The 17,774-nt window shown below is 41.4% G+C and overlaps 1 protein-coding gene across 1 annotated transcript; it reads left to right on the forward strand.

Annotated features, from left to right (window-relative positions):
* The first annotated feature begins 1,353 nt into the window (after nt 1-1,353).
* Nucleotides 1,354-16,850, forward strand: c1ql1l2 (complement component 1, q subcomponent-like 1-like 2). The gene is made up of 2 exons (XM_005726063.2): nt 1,354-2,171; nt 15,045-16,850. Exons 1-2 carry the CDS (start codon nt 1,554-1,556, stop codon nt 15,222-15,224), a joined length of 798 nt encoding a protein of 265 aa, XP_005726120.1. The 5' UTR covers nt 1,354-1,553; the 3' UTR covers nt 15,225-16,850.
* Nucleotides 16,851-17,774: the final 924 nt, after the last annotated feature.

A 17,774-nucleotide genomic window follows, 5' to 3' on the forward strand; every position in this document is an offset into this window, starting at 1 on the left:
GATTTAAAGTTGACCAAAAACAAGCAAAACAAAATTGCTGCAACCCAAACACACATTTCATGATGACTACGTTTGCCATCTACCAACTTTGTCATTTGCTTTTTTACTTTACCATTCATCACACCAAGGGATGAAAATGTCAAACAAATGACATCACTGCTGCATATGGATTTTTTTTCCTCCCAACAAGGACCCTTAATTTGATAAAAAACCATGAAATCGATACCTAAAAAAAGACACAAATAAGAAATGGTGTCAGCACATTCAGGTGGAGAAACAGTCTTATTGACACAGGGGGAAGGGGAGTAGAAAAAATATATATCAGCAGAGGAGCGTCAATGCCGGCTGCCCCGAAGAGTGGGGTAGACATGTGATGTTCCACTGAGATCATTAAAAAAAAACCCACACTCAAACCTTTAAGAACAGGTTACATGTGTGGTTGTATGGTCATTCTGTTGGCTCACTGGTCTGTTCTTGGCATTAACTTTTATAATTAGCACCTTTTTTTTCCCGAGAAGCTGCTAGCATTTCCTGGCATTGAAGACTTAAATGTTGTCTTGTGTCTGCACATATATGCATGAATCTTTAGAACCCACCTCCAGGAAAAAAAAAAAAAGATTGGCTTTCCACAGCTCCATCTTTATTTTTAGAGACTGGATGCTGATGAGAGAGAGGAGAAAGCAAAGGAGTGAGAAACAACATCCCAAGTGGGGAAAGGAGGGAAAGCAAGGAGAGGAGGAACGAGAAGGTTGAAAGAGGGGGAGCAAGGTGGTCAGGGGGTTGTTGTGGTTCCTCTGTGGTTTCGGAGCGTGGCTGAAAGAAATGCAGTGTGATGAGAGTCCTTCTACTGAGTGAGCCAGAGAGAGAGAGAGAGAAAGAGAGAGAGAGAGAGAAGGGGACGTAGCCACACCAGCCCCTCACTCGGTAGGGGAGCAGAGGGGAAGGGGGGAGGCTCCGCTGCTCTGCCGTATAAAAAGCCAAGCCTGAGAATCCGGCTCCACTAACTCACTATACGTACACACATACACACACACACACACACACACACACAGACACACAGTCACAGAGATCCAGTGACTGCTCTGTTTCTCTCACACTCACCCACTCTCATCATCCTCTTTCTCTCTCTCTCTCTCACTCACTCTCTCTGTCTCGCTCCCTCTGTCTCTCACTCCATTCCTTTGGGCTCTGCATCCTTCTTGCTTCTTCTCACAAGTCAGATTGTGTTTGTAAGTACGTGTCGAATGTCTTCGTGTGGATGCTTGGGTTTCCTTAAGTATTTTTTGTGTGTGTGAGTGACTGCTTGGTTACTTTAGAGTGAGTTAGTGGAGCAGTGAGGTGTATCAAGTGTATGTGGGTCTTTGTCTCACCCTCACACACTCGCCGCTCCTCTTGCAACTCTTCTTGGGATCTGTGGATCCCTTTCCTCGGTGACAGGCTCCCCACACCAAGCAGTCACCATTTCCGCCCCCGGGAGACCCACGCTGGCAGCGCAGCCTCTTCCCCGACTCAGCATCGGGAGGAAGACCCTGGTGGCGGCTGCCGTAGGGGTTATGCTGGTCCTGGTGCTGGTGGTGCTCATCCCCGTGCTCGTCAGCTCCGTGGGTACAGATGCCAGCCACTATGAGATGCTGGGCACCTGCCGTATGGTGTGTGATCCCTACATGAACAAAGGCACTCCAGCCAGCAGCACGAGCTCCACCGGTCTTCAAGCTGAGGCAGAGGCGTTGAGTGACCACAGCAATGTGCTTCCACCCTCCACCTTACTGCAGGGCCCACAGGGGAAGCCTGGCAGGCCAGGCAAGCCGGGACCACCTGGACCGCCGGGAGAACCAGGGCCACCAGGGCCACCAGGACCAGCTGGACCTCCTGGTGACAGAGGAGATCAAGGAAGGACTGGGATTTTGGGTCTGGGGGGTAACGGAGCTATCAGCACAGCCACCTACAGCACAGTACCTCGGGTGGCTTTCTATGCAGGGCTTAAAAATCCCCACGAAGGCTACGAGATCCTCAAGTTTGATGATGTGGTCACCAACTTGGGCAACAACTATGATGGCATTTCGGGCAAATTCATCTGCAGCATACCGGGTACATACTTCTTCATCTACCATGTGCTGATGAGAGGAGGGGACGGCACAAGCATGTGGGCAGACCTCTGCAAGAATGGCCAGGTTAGTGCTTTGAAACTTTTTCTGAGTTTTCTTTCTCAGCGTAAGACTATCTGACTCCTCTGATGCTCACTCTCCTGTCCTCTCCCGCTTCCTCTGTGGCTCTCCTGCTTAAAGAAGTAGCTTCATGACACACCCTGCAAATAAAAAGTGACATTGCGAGACAAGTTGGGCATCTGTCGTCCGCCTCTAAAGCCTAGAGCGCGCAGCTGTGGCATACACCGCGCCTAGAGATAAAGATGTGTTGACCGTTTGCAAGTGCGTCCCCTCTTTGCATGATGCGTCCTGACACTGCCGCGTCCCGCGATCTAGAGGACGGTCACGGTGTGGACTGAGCGTGGGGTGCGACCGATCTTTTTGCTTGTACACTGTAAAATTAGCAAAAAAAAAAAAAAAAGAAAGAAAGAAAGAAAAAGGAAAAAACTATCGTGCGTATCGATTTTCCTGAAGTGGAAGCAACGTGAGGAAGGAGTTGAGTATCTAAATTGTTTTAGAGTGAAAACGCTCGAGTGTTTATTAAATCAAATTGCAGAAGTAGAAAGTATTTTTTAACCTACAAGACTGAATTTTCCAGAGGGCTTTACTTTCATTTTATCAGTTTCGGAGGACGAATTATACTCCATATAAATGTCAGTAGGGAGGGTTATTGTAAGTATTATTATTAATATTATTATTATAACATTCTGTTGCGACATAACTTTATACTCATAGTCGCTGTGAGTGAAAGTAGCAGATGGGGAAATGTGAAATTTCGCTTACAACATATTAACTGTACATTACATGTGGAAGCTTAGCGGACACCGCGGACCAATCCATCTGCCTTTACAGTCGTATTAAATGCATTAGGACGTCTGCATGATCTATTATCGCTTTCTTTGATGCATCATTTTAATGGGGAGCTAACATTATTGTGCGCCCCGGAGGGTCTTCTCAGGTTGGCAATGCGTACCAGATCAGGCTTCCCACCCGCCGTCAGATCTCTTATCTTCAAAACGGCTCAGTAAAATGGTTTGCCTGTAAGCAGATCGGATGCCATGCTACAGTTATTCTTTGTTTTGCTTAACCAGCTTGTGGCTGAGCCCATATCAAACACTGTAGTTTGCTGCAAGTGTAATCACAGACACCAAAAAGCAGTATTTGCAGTAAAGAAATTAATATCCGTGTTTATAAAAACAGATCTATTTTTACCTGATTTCACCTTTCAACCTGCAACCTGCACACGAAACAATAAAATCTCTATTATAGGAGAAGAAATCATGGCAAATAACAATAATAAAAATAATAACCTTCACATTGCACTTCACACATTATTATGCTTTACTAATGTGGGCTGAAACTGGATGCGTTACAAGCTCTGCTGCACTTAATTCCTTGCCACCATGCATGGTCAGAATACTTTACCCAAACTGAGACACAATATTCATCGTTTAGGAAATGTGACAGACATTTCAGCTTTAAATTAACATCATATGAGAACACTTGTTTCAAGTCACATGAAATGTATTATATTTGGACCACATTCAGAGTTTCACAGTGATTCACAGCCTGGTACACAGCAATGAGATTGATCCTCTGAGACTCAGCCTCCAAATGCAATTTAAAAGACCTGCTTCACATTTATTAAATACTATAAAACATATAATGGCTATTTTTCCCTTTTATAATGTTAAGTGACCTGTTTAAAAAATGTAAATATGCAATAGTTAATATGGGGTGCTCAATAACAAGTGCTGTGGTCATGATATGTGAGATTTAGAGATGAAATAAGATTTGGTGTGAAACTACTGTGTCACCCAGGGAGATAGAGGTTAAATCCTTTAACCTCACCAAGTTCAAGCCCAGGGAGAAAAAAAGAGTTACAACATTTGCCTTCTATATACAGTATAATGTCTCACTCAACAGTAATGTTTCTGGGTGGGCGTAAAAGCATTGATATATAATAGGGGAAGAAGAACATATGTTCCTATAAAACGCCTTCTGTTCCCGCTTCATTGTGCTCCCAAGAGGAGGGTGTGGAGGTACTTAAGTTAGACGCACAGTGTGCATCACCAGAGACCCGCGTAATGTTTATAAAGTGGTAACTGCTTCTCTTTCTCTGTCTTCCTGTGTCCTATGCACAGCTTATGCATAAATGTTCAGTCCTTCCATGGTGTTTATTAGGTTGCTTGGCTGATGGAGGACGCCCCAGAGACTTAGTTTGTGTAAATGACTGTGAATAGTTATAAATGTTGGGCAACTTATGCTACATCTCTGCTGAAGTGTTCAGAGTCAAACTGAAACTCCTACAGTCACACTGGTGCTTTACTCAGCTCATTAAGGCAGCAAAAAGCTACACTGTGAGTTGGGATAGGGGAGGCCAGGGAATTGCAGACAATACTAGTATTTTATCATCTTTTGGCGTTATTGAAGTGGTGGGTTTCCAGGCCTTGCAGAACTGTTTTACTCCAGCATGTGCACCTCCTACTCCTGGGGTTCTTACAAGCTGTTTCGAACATAAGCATCCAGAGGTTACTTTATTTCTTCTCCGCTTCTTCCACTTTGTGTTTTAACTTGGCAAAGGGCACCAAGTGGAATCCAAACACTGTCTCCAGAACTTTGACACTTTTCAAGCTAGAGCAAAAAGTTGCAGTTTTTGGTAAACAAACAAAAGGAAAATCTATTTTCAGCACAGCACACTTTATTCACTTTCCAGCTTCCTCTTCTCACACTTTTTTTTTGGCTTCTTCTTTGCATGTTCTTTTTATTTTTGTGCCAAATATCCCAACCGATCCTAAACTCTTTCCAATAAATCAATGCTTTGCTACAACCTGTCTTGGACACATCCTGAGAGACATGGCAGCAGCTATAAGAAGATAAATTTAATAGACGCAGTAAAAGGAGAAGAAAGAAAGAGGACAGAAAAGAGATAGTTATTGTGCTATTGTGCCATCGAGTCTATTTAATTGTAATTAAAAAGCTTGAACCAGATCCAGGATGTGTTTGCGCTTTTCCTCTCCGTTCCCTTCTTAATATTGTTATTAATCCGCAAAACCGTTTCAGAGTTAATTAAAAGCAATGACTTCAGCGTCAGTCTCTCAAGAGGACCATAGTGAATAATCACTCTGTCTCCTCCTTTAATAAGCTTCAACGTCCTTCGTGCACATGGCTCTTCCCTAGCAATTACCGCAGCAGTCTCCTCCTTACATACACACACATTCGCACATGCTCACACACACACGCGTGCATGATTGCCCCTCCTTTCTAACCCACAGCCTCAACCCACCCCAACTGTGCACTGCCCTCCATCTCTCCTCTGCATCTGGTCTACAGAAGCTCACTTTTTTAAAGGAGCAGAAAGTTTTCATCTTCTGAAAAAGAAAAACTTAAAAAAAAAAGACAATCCAGGTTGCTGTATCACAGGATCGATTTCCTAAAACACAATGCCATCAATATTCTTCGGTTCTTTCAAGTGATGCATTGCACTGCAACAGAATAAGTTAAAGTGAACCATCCTTCAACTCATCCATAGGAAAAATCTTTGTATTTTTTTTTGTTTTAACCAAAACCCATCTCAGTCACATGTCATTTCTCAGTCAAACCATTTGCCTCAGCCCATCTCTTCTCATAAAGACACCTCCAGGTGGGACTTCAGCTCTGATACACATGAGCACAAGGCTGTTTATCTTGTTGCTGTGTATCCAGGTGAAACCCACGCATTGTGTTTAGCATCTGGTGTCAATCCCAACATTAAACAAGGGAAGCTGAGCCATCTGGAGAAGGTCTGCTCTGCTTGATTCGATTATTGACATATGTTTTAGAAGAAGAAAAAAAGGTGCAACAAAGAAGTTAAGTTTTAATTAAACCAAATAAGATTTCAGAAAAGAAGGCAGATTTTCAGTCATTTTCATTCTTAAAGTGTAAAAAAGGGAGTAATCGTTGCATTCTCGTGGATTATCTGCACACAAATACAGCAATACTTCGACTTGATTGATTTTAACATTCTGGTAATGTTCAGACCTGCTATTCTTCATCGTGGTCTGACTTCAGCACTGAGAGGCCTCTGTGCGTTCGCCTGGTGTAACAGAGAGACTCTGTCTGAAATAGACAGGCGGGGTTTTAGTGAGCTACCCTCAGTCCCTCTTTGCCTGCGGTATTGATCCCCTTATGCGTGTGTGTGGAAGCGTGTGTGCTCATGTATGTGCATTTCTTTCTTCTTCTGACAGACCTGTTTCAATGTGATGTATATCATGGCACTTCTTCTATAATCAGCCTGAGAGGTAGTGAAGGCGGACCTTTGGCCTTGATCTGCTGTGTAATTGGACATTGGATTTGACACTCTGCCGAGTGGAACATTAGAGCTGGCCTAATTAGGTGCGAGGGCTATTAAATGAAGATTGGCCCACGTTGTTAGGAAATACCACACAGATTGGAAATGTCAAGATGACATCGGGCTGTCATCTGAAAGCACTGAGAGAAAATCTATCATTTATTGGTGAAGTTTCAAAAGTTGCTCGAAAGCTGCCCACCACTTGTCAGTAATCATTCAATTACTTTTAAAACATTTTACACTGAGCTTCTCAAATAGAGAGCTATTACAGCTCAGCAGTGCACAGACCATCTGAGCTGGCATCTCAGATTAAGTAACTCATGAAATACTGATAATGTCTAATATCTCAAGTACTGAGAGATCTGAAACATACGGTCCAAAATAGGCTATGGATTGTCTCCTGTGACTGGCTGACTCAAGGATGCTATGGTGTTGACTCACAAGGCTTCTTCATTATAATGAGGGCCATATGGGAGATAGACAAGTGCCCCTGGCCCTCTTATGCAAACATCTCTCTCTCTCTCTCTCTCTCCTCACGCCCCTGACATTTAGACGTCCCCCGATTTCAGTCTTCACTGATACCCACAATTATTCTCTCCCTCTTCACAGGAAAGCAGCAAGTCAATGGCTCCAAATGACTCACAGTCTGCTACATAACTCAGCACGTTTAACACTTCATGCCCTCCTTAAAATGAGTATGGGTAAAATATCAACAACTGCCCAGTAAGAACGACACAGACTACTACACGAAAAAATGCATGTCATAACAAAGCTGACATTCTCGCTCTCATCCAACACATATACAAAAACCCACTTTGCCTTTTTTGTAGCTTTCTTGGTAAGAATAAAGGAAACTCTCGGTGCCTCGAGGATTACTATGAAACAAAGTGGAAAACAGGCTCAGTGTGAACAAAGGTTGAAAATTTTGCAGTGAAAGTGTCTTTTCAGACAATGCTAGAAGCAGTGATTGTGGTTTTGGTGGTGATGCTCGAGGCAGACTGTGCTGTGCTGTATCTCGGTAATTAACTGACCGCGATGAAGCAGACACAACAAAGAAAAGAGTGGCTGGATTGCGGGTCAAAGTTCATTCCTCTTTTTTCCTCCCCCACCACTGTTTCCTCTGACAGGCTTCTTTCAGTGGCTCTTTCAGGAGAAGCTGCCCGAGTTTCATCCTCTTTGTCGCCACTGATAAACTGCAATACTAATAATCAGGCCCTGGGAAAAGGTTTTACGGTATTTGTATCACGTACTGCTGCTACATGCTATAAACTAATGAACTAACACCTGATACCAAACTCACCTTAAGCATTACTGTAGGCAATTTCATAAACAGTGAGAGGTCTGTGCTGTAAAGTCACTGCGTTTCAAAGCAGGTTGAGCAGGTACAAAGAGAACAGCTGGTGAAATTAATTCAGGAGACCTTTTTTTACTCGCTTCTGACAGATGGCAAATCTGCTCTTACCATTTCACTTCTCTTATCATGTTTTCACTTAGGTCTCCAACAAATGAACGTGTAAACACATGCCACTTTCTGACAGTACAATTCTCTTGCAACCCCTCGTACTTTCCTGTTCTCATTACTTTAGTAAAATTGTGTGTCTAGCGCACGCGGCTGCATAAAAATGCATTTCCATGTAGCATGTCTCTCTTTGTGTCGCTCTGTCATGGTGCGTGTATGCGTTTGCACGTGTGTCGCAGGAATGCGTTGAATAGGGCTTGGTAGAGATGGCGTGCTATCTAAGCTGCCATTAGGCATGCGGTTCACGGCTGGAATGTTCAAACACAATTAGATGGCAGCACACTTTGATTTAAAAGGGGACCAATAGACTCGTTGATCCAAAATGGAGGCTCAACATCAAGTCAACAAATCCCTGTCAGAGAAGCCACGAGACATGTCCTTGTCACGGTGACAAAGCCTCTTGTAAGATCACTGTCCCATTGAGATGTTTCAGGCCTGTCTCGTGGCAGACAACAGACAAAGAAAAAAAAACTGCATTTTTACAGAGTTTACAATTAAACTCAGCAAGCTGCGCCAGCTGAATGCAAATAATGCAAAGCGCCTTTTAGATAATAGGTTGATTGTAAAGGAAATCCCAAGTGACTGAGGATGAGTGACGGTTTTAATAATGTTCCACAAATTCATCCTTCAGATTAATGCTATCATTACTGATAGCTGTAACATTCACATTTAAGAGAAACTGCACTGTTACAGGCATGGATTATTAAGTCCAAGCACAGCCCTGTATTTTTTTGTCTTAAATATTATTCAATAAAGGCCATCATGTTGATGATATGACGGATTCAAACATGCACGAGCAGCCACGAGGAAGACAACATCGCCTGACACCTCATTTACCATTGCTGGAGCCGCCGCTTACGGCCTCACGCTTTGTTTGTCTTGTCAAAGTTCCTCTACATATTCCGTGTCAAGGTCACGCACTGCCAGTTGGCTGTTTGTCCTGCTCATCTCTGGCTATACATCTGCCATACCCTGAATTTAGACCTCTGGCTCATATCGCAAGCAAGTTTTGTGCAGAGGAGTGAAAGCGGGAGGGGGGGGGAGAGAAAAGAGAAAAAGAAAAACAGCTCCAATAGGAGCTCCCTGATCATTATTTCAAAAATAGTGAGAGGTTTTATTCATGCATGCTTATCACTGAAAGCAAGCGAAGGAGGTCTAGACTGCGGCAGTTAGTCTCAGAAGGGGATAAAAACCATTAGAGCAAAAAAACAAAACAAAACAAAAATATCACTGTGGATGAACTACAAGGATTTCAGGGAAGTTTGCTTTCACCAGGGCTTTGCTCATTCCATCTCTGCCAAAAGAAAACGTTATATTTGTATTGTTCATCTCCCCCCCCAAAAAAAATCCCATAAATCATTTACTTCAAGATGGCCTAAATTTAGCCCTTTAAAGAGCAAGAAAAGAGAATAATTTAACAATATTACACATCTGTGACATTGCCAAAGGTTTTCCGCTTCTGTGCGACTGCCTGCAAAGCAAATATTTTGGTAAAGTTTCATTAAAAATCTCAGCTGACAAATCCTCCAGAGCCATCATCACCTGCTTCCCCTACAATCCAAGGCGGTAACCCTCTAATAAGATGGTGTTGACTTTGCACACTCATTGCATATCATTTCGTATTACTATGCACCGGACGCTGGCATCTTAGAATCAGAACAGGAGGTTTTGTTTGCACATCGATATGAGCTGCGCTAGATTTAATCAGGAGGATAAACAATAAGAAAAAAAATGTACAATATTCCATATATTACTTCTGGATCTTAAAACCTCTCCTCGGAATTTCATTATCCAAAATTAGCCTTTACATTATTTGCACATTTCGTACTAGTGTGACACTGTCCACACTGCTGTTAGAGAACTTGTCAGGCCCTCCACAACTTTCCACCTTTCTTACGTCTATCTCACTTGTTAATTATGAATTTCACAGTCTTTTATCAAGCATTTGTTTAATCGATACATTTTTTTTAAAAGTGGAAAGCTGAAGAAGTGTCAGTCTTGACTTGAATTTAAAGCAGTGAGCTAAAGGTAATGCAAAGAAGAGTTCATAAAACACATCTGCAAGTAACAAAGTATAAGATTTTGCATTATGTTGACTCTATAGCAGAATCGTTATCACACATGTTAATACTGACCAAGCCATTTCTCTCACTGTGGGGGTATTATTATTATTATTTCTTGAGGTATTAGCAGAAATGTAAGATGTAGCATTAACAGCATACAAAACAGGTTGTAAATACGGTGTCCTAAATAGGACATCTTGAGACTCAAATGCTTTTTACAGTTGCGGTTAAAGAACACCTCTGTTTTTGATTTCACGACCCACTGTAGCCTTTTGTGTACGCCGGGCTGTTCATCATTGTATTGCTGCAGCAGAGAAGCCCTTACTGGCTCCAAAAAGCTTCCCTGAAAGAATTTTGTGGTTTCTATCAGAAGCTTTTCAATCTTGAACCATGTAAAGTTTAAAAATGCAGAATTTTAATTAAATCATTATATAAATACACGTAATTGTCAGGTCGAGCTCATGAAACAGTTATTCAAACTACTGAATGCTGAGTTCATGAAAGCTTTACATTTGCTATTTTAATAAGACTGGTACGCCTCTGCACATCCTCTGCACACTTTTATGGTTCCAACAGCAGGTTTTCAAAAATCAACAGAAGATGAGCTAAGAGTTTAGTGCTGACAGCATTAGCTGTTGTAGCAGGAAAGACAATAGAAAAACATTTTTTAATTTAAAAAATGCTTCATTAGTCAATGGTATATACTTAAATTACACAAAAAATCTATATATTATTATTATTTTATACATTTAAATGCAAAGAAAATCTGTTTTAGGTTCCCCATTAGATTTGGCACCAGTGATACCTTCTGTGCAGGAGAGCTCTGTCAGTAGCTGGCTTGCCCAAACATTTGTCAATATACCTGTTGTGTGTGTTCCCTTTAAACAGGGCAACTAATTATTGGGCATTCTCGGCATTATTGGGCATGCCTGTTGAGCTACTTGTCGACTCCCACTCAAAAATCCCAGATTTAAAGATTTGTGGACACTGAGTTAAAGATAGGCCTGAAATAGACTTTGGAGACCCCATAATGAGCCACAAGAAACACTGCAAATGCACACGAACTATTGATTTGGATTCAACTTTACTGACCAGACTAAGTGCTTAATAGGCTTATTTAACCACAAGATACTTTTAAGGATGTACAGTGCTTTCTTTTTTTCCATCTCTAGAGAATTAATGATCTTCCTCTTCGATTGTGCTCCATTTGAATTACATATGATGCAGTTTGTCTAGTTAGTAACTGTTTAATAGCACTGAGCCACGATGCAGACGCTAAGTAGAGAGTTACACGTTTTTGGTGTGTGTTTTGCTTTTTCTCTTTGTTTTTGTCCTCTACACCAAGCACAACACTGGTTGAGTGAAAAAGATTATAAACGATAGCGATTTAAAAACCACAACAAGCGTAATTAACAATGAAAATGCAGAGAATTCTTAGTTGACTTCTGCTTTACAGAGTGTTATACTTAGTTACAGTTCATTGTTTAGCTTTCTGGCCTCAGATCTACTGTTTTAGTTCACCCACACTGCCTTCTTATTGCCATTTCAGGTAAGAAGCAGCTGTTTTCTAAAAAACAGTAGACATGTTCTTGCACAATTAGCTGGTGAGCATAGTGGAGAATTTACCTGATACGAAGTCGACAATATGCATATGTGGTAAATATGTAATGAAAATTAAAGCTGGGTTTTTTTGTCTTTATATTTAGATCACAGACTTTTTACATTTAAACACCGACAAAATGATTTGTTATAGGCACACCTCTATGTCAGAGTGTTACATGGGGATCTACACCAGCTCTGAGGTCTATGGTGGAAAGGCCATCACATCGCAGCTTTTGTGATGTTTTTGTGATGTACATAACAATTAAGTCTAGAAAAGAAAGCGATTAAAGACAAACACAGATTACCAGTGATGTGGTTCTTCCTTGTTTGAGGCATGTGTCATATATCAAGGACATGCTGATTGTGTTTGTGTCATTATTTTCTCTAGCGTAAAACAAAAAGAATATTTGGCTCCAGTTCCTTTGCTGTTAATTACTATTACCGGTTTATGTATATTTACTGAATCCACATCCACTTCTTGCTTCCTTCTCTGCCGTTTGCCTTAAGTTTGATTTTCAGCATTTGGCATAATTGAAGCTACAGACATCCTAAAAAACATCCTACCTCTTCTTCTTCTTTTCCTTTTCTTCGCTGTTTCCTTTAGGGGTCATCGTGACTGATCATTCTACCATTAAGCTGTAAAATCCACATGGTTGTCTGCATGTGTATATCAGGATTGCCAGCCTATTACTCTAGTCCTAAATAAAAGAGGGTGAAGAAGAGCAATGAGTCTGTTAACTCCACATTAAAGCGAACGCTTCCTCTGAGCTAATATTCATTGTTTAAAGCCAATTTTACACTTTCAGATCTTGAGAATAATTTCTAAATGTGTTTTTAAAAGGTTGTATAAAGCCTTATGTTTCTTCAACTGGTGTCACTAATGAAGTTTAAACCTGAAAAATAATTTGGAGGTGTGAAGTTAGAAAGAAGTTGGAATACTAGAGCCTTTGAGCCCACTCCTCATCTCTGCTTAAAGCTTACAGCTCGAGGCTATATTAGCTGCTACTTGTGCAACACACCACTGTCTCCAGCTGAACTGGTGCCAGATTTTTGTCAAGGAAGCAGACTCTGTTGAGTGAACAAAAAAACAAAAAAAAACCAAACAATATCTCTGCTACTGCTGCAGACATAAAAAAGACCATCATGAGAATGACACTGTAGGAGTGTAATAATAAATTGGATGAGCACTCTTTTAATTTAAAATCGAATGTGCTAGAAGCAAAACAACACAAAATAATGCATGGCACTACTGCCAGACTGAAGTGAGAATTGAGAATAAGGCTTTCATAAAAGCTGTTGTTGACCAACTTAGGATCTTCATTCAGCTGGTTTGCCTTTAATTTCACTCTTTACCTTTCAGCTGGAAAACAGGGAGGCTAAAGATTTTAGTCTTTAAAATGTAGCTTCAGAAAGTTCTTGAATCATCGGGCCCCATCTTATCTTACCTCATAGCTATGGATCACCCCAACAGAGCACTTTGCTCTCAGATGGCAGGCTTACTTGTGGTTTCTAGGGTATTTAAAAGTAAAATGGGGGCAGAGCCTTCAGCTTCCAGGCCCCTCTTCTGTGGAACCAGCTCCCAGTTTGGATTTGGGAGACAGATATCCTCTCTGGTTTTAAGATTGGGCTTAAAACTGTCCCTTTAAAAAAAAAGCATGTAGCTAAGGCTGGATGAGGTGACGCTGAATCCTCCTTTAGTTACGGTGCAGTAGGTGTAGGTTCTTGGGGGATTCCCATGATGCATTGAGTATTTCTTCTTCAGTCACGTTTTCCACTCCCTATGTGTTTATACACCTCTGTGCATGTAATCATTAGTTATTATTAGTATGGCTCCCTTTCACAGCGTGTCTATACCCTGTCTCCCTCCCCTCACCCCAACAGGATGTGGCAGATGGCTGCCACTTCCTGAGCCTGGTTCTGTTGGAGGATTTTTCCTGTTAAAAGGGAGTTTTTCCTTCCCACTGTTGCTCAAGCACTTGCTAATACGGGGTCATATGGTTGTTGGGGGTTTCTCTGTTTTCTCTGCATCGTTGTAGGGTTTTTACTTTACACTATACAGCAGCTTGAGGCAACTTTTGTTGTGATTTAGCTATATAAATATTGAATTGAATTGAAAAGCATTATGCAGTACTCATTCCTACTTAAATAATCACTGTTAGAACAGCTGTCTGCCACACACACACAAGTACACACATGCGATAAACCACAGCTATTGTTTCAAGACTCATGTGGGACTGCACCTACACTTAAAAACACAGCACGTTTGTAGTGGATGTCTTAATTACCCCGGACAGGTTATTTAGAAACTGCTCCAAATGTCCTGCAGACAGAGTGCCAAAACACACAGGCACACAGGGACACAAACACACACATACACACATGTGGCCAGACAGAAGCTGCAAACCCAAAAACAACAACAACAAAGTTCTTTTTTCCTCTTTTTGATGCAAACTCATTCCAGCGATTCCCATCACTCCTGTTAGTTATCAGATATTTCTGCTTATACTCAGTAAACATCTTTTATGTTTTGTTTCTTCTAATTTCCTCCACACTGTGACCCCCCAGAGTAAGCCCTGTTGTTGCATTTCTGAGACTTTTGGAGCGCATTTTGCTTCAAGGTCGAACAATAGCTCTGCAAAAGACCCCTGGCTTGATTGAAACCATAAATCTGCCTGACACAGAGGCTAAAGTTTTGGGTCGGTTTTATATGTTTAATATCAATATTAAAAAGATATATTTGTCAAAAAAAAAAAATCGACTTCAAAATGAAACCAAATCGAAATGTATGTCCTAAATGATAAATTGTCTTCCTGTTGAATAAACATTATTGCTCTCTTATGATAAAAAAAAAAGCTTCTCTTTTTTGCACTTTCATTATTCCATGTCATAAATAATGCAGTTCTGCTTCTTAATTAGCAGAATATCAATAAAGAAAATTCTATGAACTTTAGACCATTGAGACAGGAAGAGGATGCTAGCTTTATTTTAAATGTTAATCTAAGTTGACTTTAAAAATAATGTAATTTTAAAACTGTAAGCTTGGGGTTTCCTGAATATATTCACCATTGTAATCAAAACTGTATTTGCTATGTGTATTTTCTTACAAGCTTCTATGCTCAAATGCCAAACACATTCCCTGCTCAAAATAGCAAATGTATTGTCTGTACATCCTTGGAGATATATGAGTACTTACATGCGCTAAGTGCTTTTAGTTTAGATTTACAGTAATATAGACTTGTAAGAGTGAATACAGTATCTGTCTTAGCATGAGAGACTGACACCTGATTCATAGCATTTGCTAAATACATTAAGCTAATGTACTGATACCTTTAGCAACTATGAAGGCTACCTCTTCTTTACGTGTTTATCTGCTCCTGGCCTTGCAGGTTCGTGCCAGTGCCATTGCCCAAGATGCTGACCAGAACTATGACTACGCCTCCAACAGTGTCATCCTCCATCTGGATGCAGGAGACGAAGTGTACATCAAACTGGATGGAGGCAAAGCCCACGGTGGCAACAACAACAAGTACAGCACCTTCTCTGGCTTCATCCTCTACGCAGACTGAGAACACACAGACACAGAGACAGTCAGACAGGAAGAGACTCAGACTAAGTGTAGTATGACGGGGGGGGAGGGGGTGTATGTGTTAAAAGCCTGGAATGCTTTCTAGTTTTCCTAATTCTCTCCATCATCACGGACACCTCTGCTTCGTATCCATCAGTCAAGACATCCAGGTTCTGTAGCCAAGTCTGGATGCAAAGCTCCTGAGGACTGAGAGGAGCTCGGTTGGGCGTGTGTGGGAGGAGTGGGATGTTAGGTGGAGGTGGGCCGGTTTTTCCACACTCCTTGCCACAGTGCCACTGGTCAAAAGCTCCTCACTCTCAGTGTCTCTCCTCTTTAGCCCTGCTCCATTGCACAGAAATATCAACAAATATGAAAACCCTGCTAAGTGGATGATCTCACCTCTTCTCTCCACAGCGGCAGCAGTCAGCTGCAGTATCAGTGGACTGAAGTGACTGAAACTTATAGTGTTGTTCCGTGAAATTTTCCTTAGATTGTGTTTTCATTTTGTAGACATGCATAATATTCAACACGAGCAAGATTTAAAAAAAATAATAAATAAAAGAGAATATATTTGTCCCTTGTGAAGATATCCTGTTTGACTGAGAGATGTTATTTGTGATGCAGCTCAGAGCTCTAACAGCTGGAAAACAAATCTTTAAATCAAGAGTTTCACTATTTCATAGCAGTGTGTGTTTTTCTTCATTTCTAGGTAAAACAAGGTAACTATTATTCATGTGGAGAATAACAATACATTCTGCACTTCCAGTGTATCTGAAGAAGAAAACATCTAATATAGACAATACCCTATCCAGAAACCACCTCACACTGTTTCTGGCACTGTTACAAATGTCCTGCTGCTCTTCAGATTAAAGGAGGGCATAAATAATCTTTTCAATGTTCTAGCTTCATGTAGATGTTCCACTCAGCACAACTAGTTATATGATACAGAAAATTTTCAAACTCAGAGGTAACCCAATTGAAGAACGCCAATCCTTTCCTCTTCTCTGTTATGCCGACCTCCAAGGTTTCTTGCAAGGTATTAAAAATGAAGAAGAAGAAGAAGCAGCGAGCAAGGAAAAGAAAGTCACAAATGCAGAGAAAGAGTCAGAAGTGAGTGAGATGGGGAGGTAGAGGAGGCGTTCAAGCACAGTGAAAGTGAGTGGGCAATTTTTATGTTTCAGTGTCTTCACTGGATGTCATCCATTCATTAGCTGCATATTCAATGACACACAGGCATTATGGTAATATTTACTCGACATGGCTGCCTGATGGCTTGCTTGAGAATGAAACTGATTGGGTGAGTGACTTGGCCTATTATGACCGCACGTTTGAGTGTATGCGTGTTTGCGTTTGTGCGCGTATGTGTGTATTCTGTGCATACCAGTGAGTGTATGCATCTTAGCATGTGCCGTGCCATAATTACATTGTTATTTTTCAGAGTTATCCTGTGCTACAGCCAATGACATATATTTTACGCAGCAGCCAATGAGATTGTGCTCTGTAGGGTGGAGCCTCTATAGATATGATGAGAAGAACAAACAGCTTGTAATTGAAATCTATGACTTGTTTGTCTATCTTATCTTTTGGAATTGTTGAATACATTTCAATAATAAATGGGATTTTTTTTGAGTGACTTGTCTCAGGAGAATTTTTGAATCCCAAATACACTAATTAAGGCAAATTATCTGTAAAAGAGCTCATTCGCTCTGTGAGATTAACTGCAGCGACAGCAAAAAACATGACTGGAAATGTGCGTTTCTTGTTCTGTTTGAAGCGAGAATTCGAATAATGGACACTCAGTGCAAACAATAAAAAGATCCTATCAGCAAATCCCTTATCTCTCTTTTCTCTGGAGAATGCAAAGTGTATCCAGGATGACGAGCATCCAGGGAGAGATGTCTGTGTTTATGCTCCCCCCGCCACGTCCCATCCTGAAGTGATCCTGTGGTGCTTCTCTCCATCTGGAAAGGTGCTCTTGGAGATAAAGACTCTCCAACTTTAGCAACATCCTCCAGTGGAGTAAAATGCCTTTTTTGAATGCAGATGAGCCCTTAGGGAAATGCAGGCTATTCCTCAATCTGCAATCACAGTTTCTTTTCACAGATTCACATCAACAGGGGTATGATATACCTAGCGAGGAAGTGAGGACGGAGAAGAGAAGACAGGGGGAGGAAAGATTGAGAACGATAGAAACGGAGCAGAATATGGTTTGACAAAGACCGATGGAAACATGAGAGAAAGAGCAGGCCACAGAGAAGTAATGGGGAATGGATAGATAGGGAAGGAGAAGGTAAAGAGAAATATAAGGAAGACAGAAATAAAAGGGGGTGGTACTGATTTGGGGTGAAGAGTGAGGAGGGGTGGATTGTTTTCAGGGTAGAGTGATTCCCTGTCGGGCCTGTGTGAGGTGTCAGGAGAGATTAGCCAGCGTGAAGCTGGAGGAGAGAGCTTGAGATAGCTTAGATTGGACAAGTGTCAAGGACTGGACATTCCTCGGACCTGGCAGGAATGGGATGTGACACTGGCTGCCATGCTCGCCTGCACTACTTTG

The sequence above is a fragment of the Pundamilia nyererei genome, unplaced genomic scaffold, assembly GCF_000239375.1.
Source record: "Pundamilia nyererei isolate P.nyererei 1_Seehausen unplaced genomic scaffold, PunNye1.0 scaffold00018, whole genome shotgun sequence".
NCBI classification, from domain to species: Eukaryota; Metazoa; Chordata; class Actinopteri; order Cichliformes; family Cichlidae; genus Pundamilia; species Pundamilia nyererei.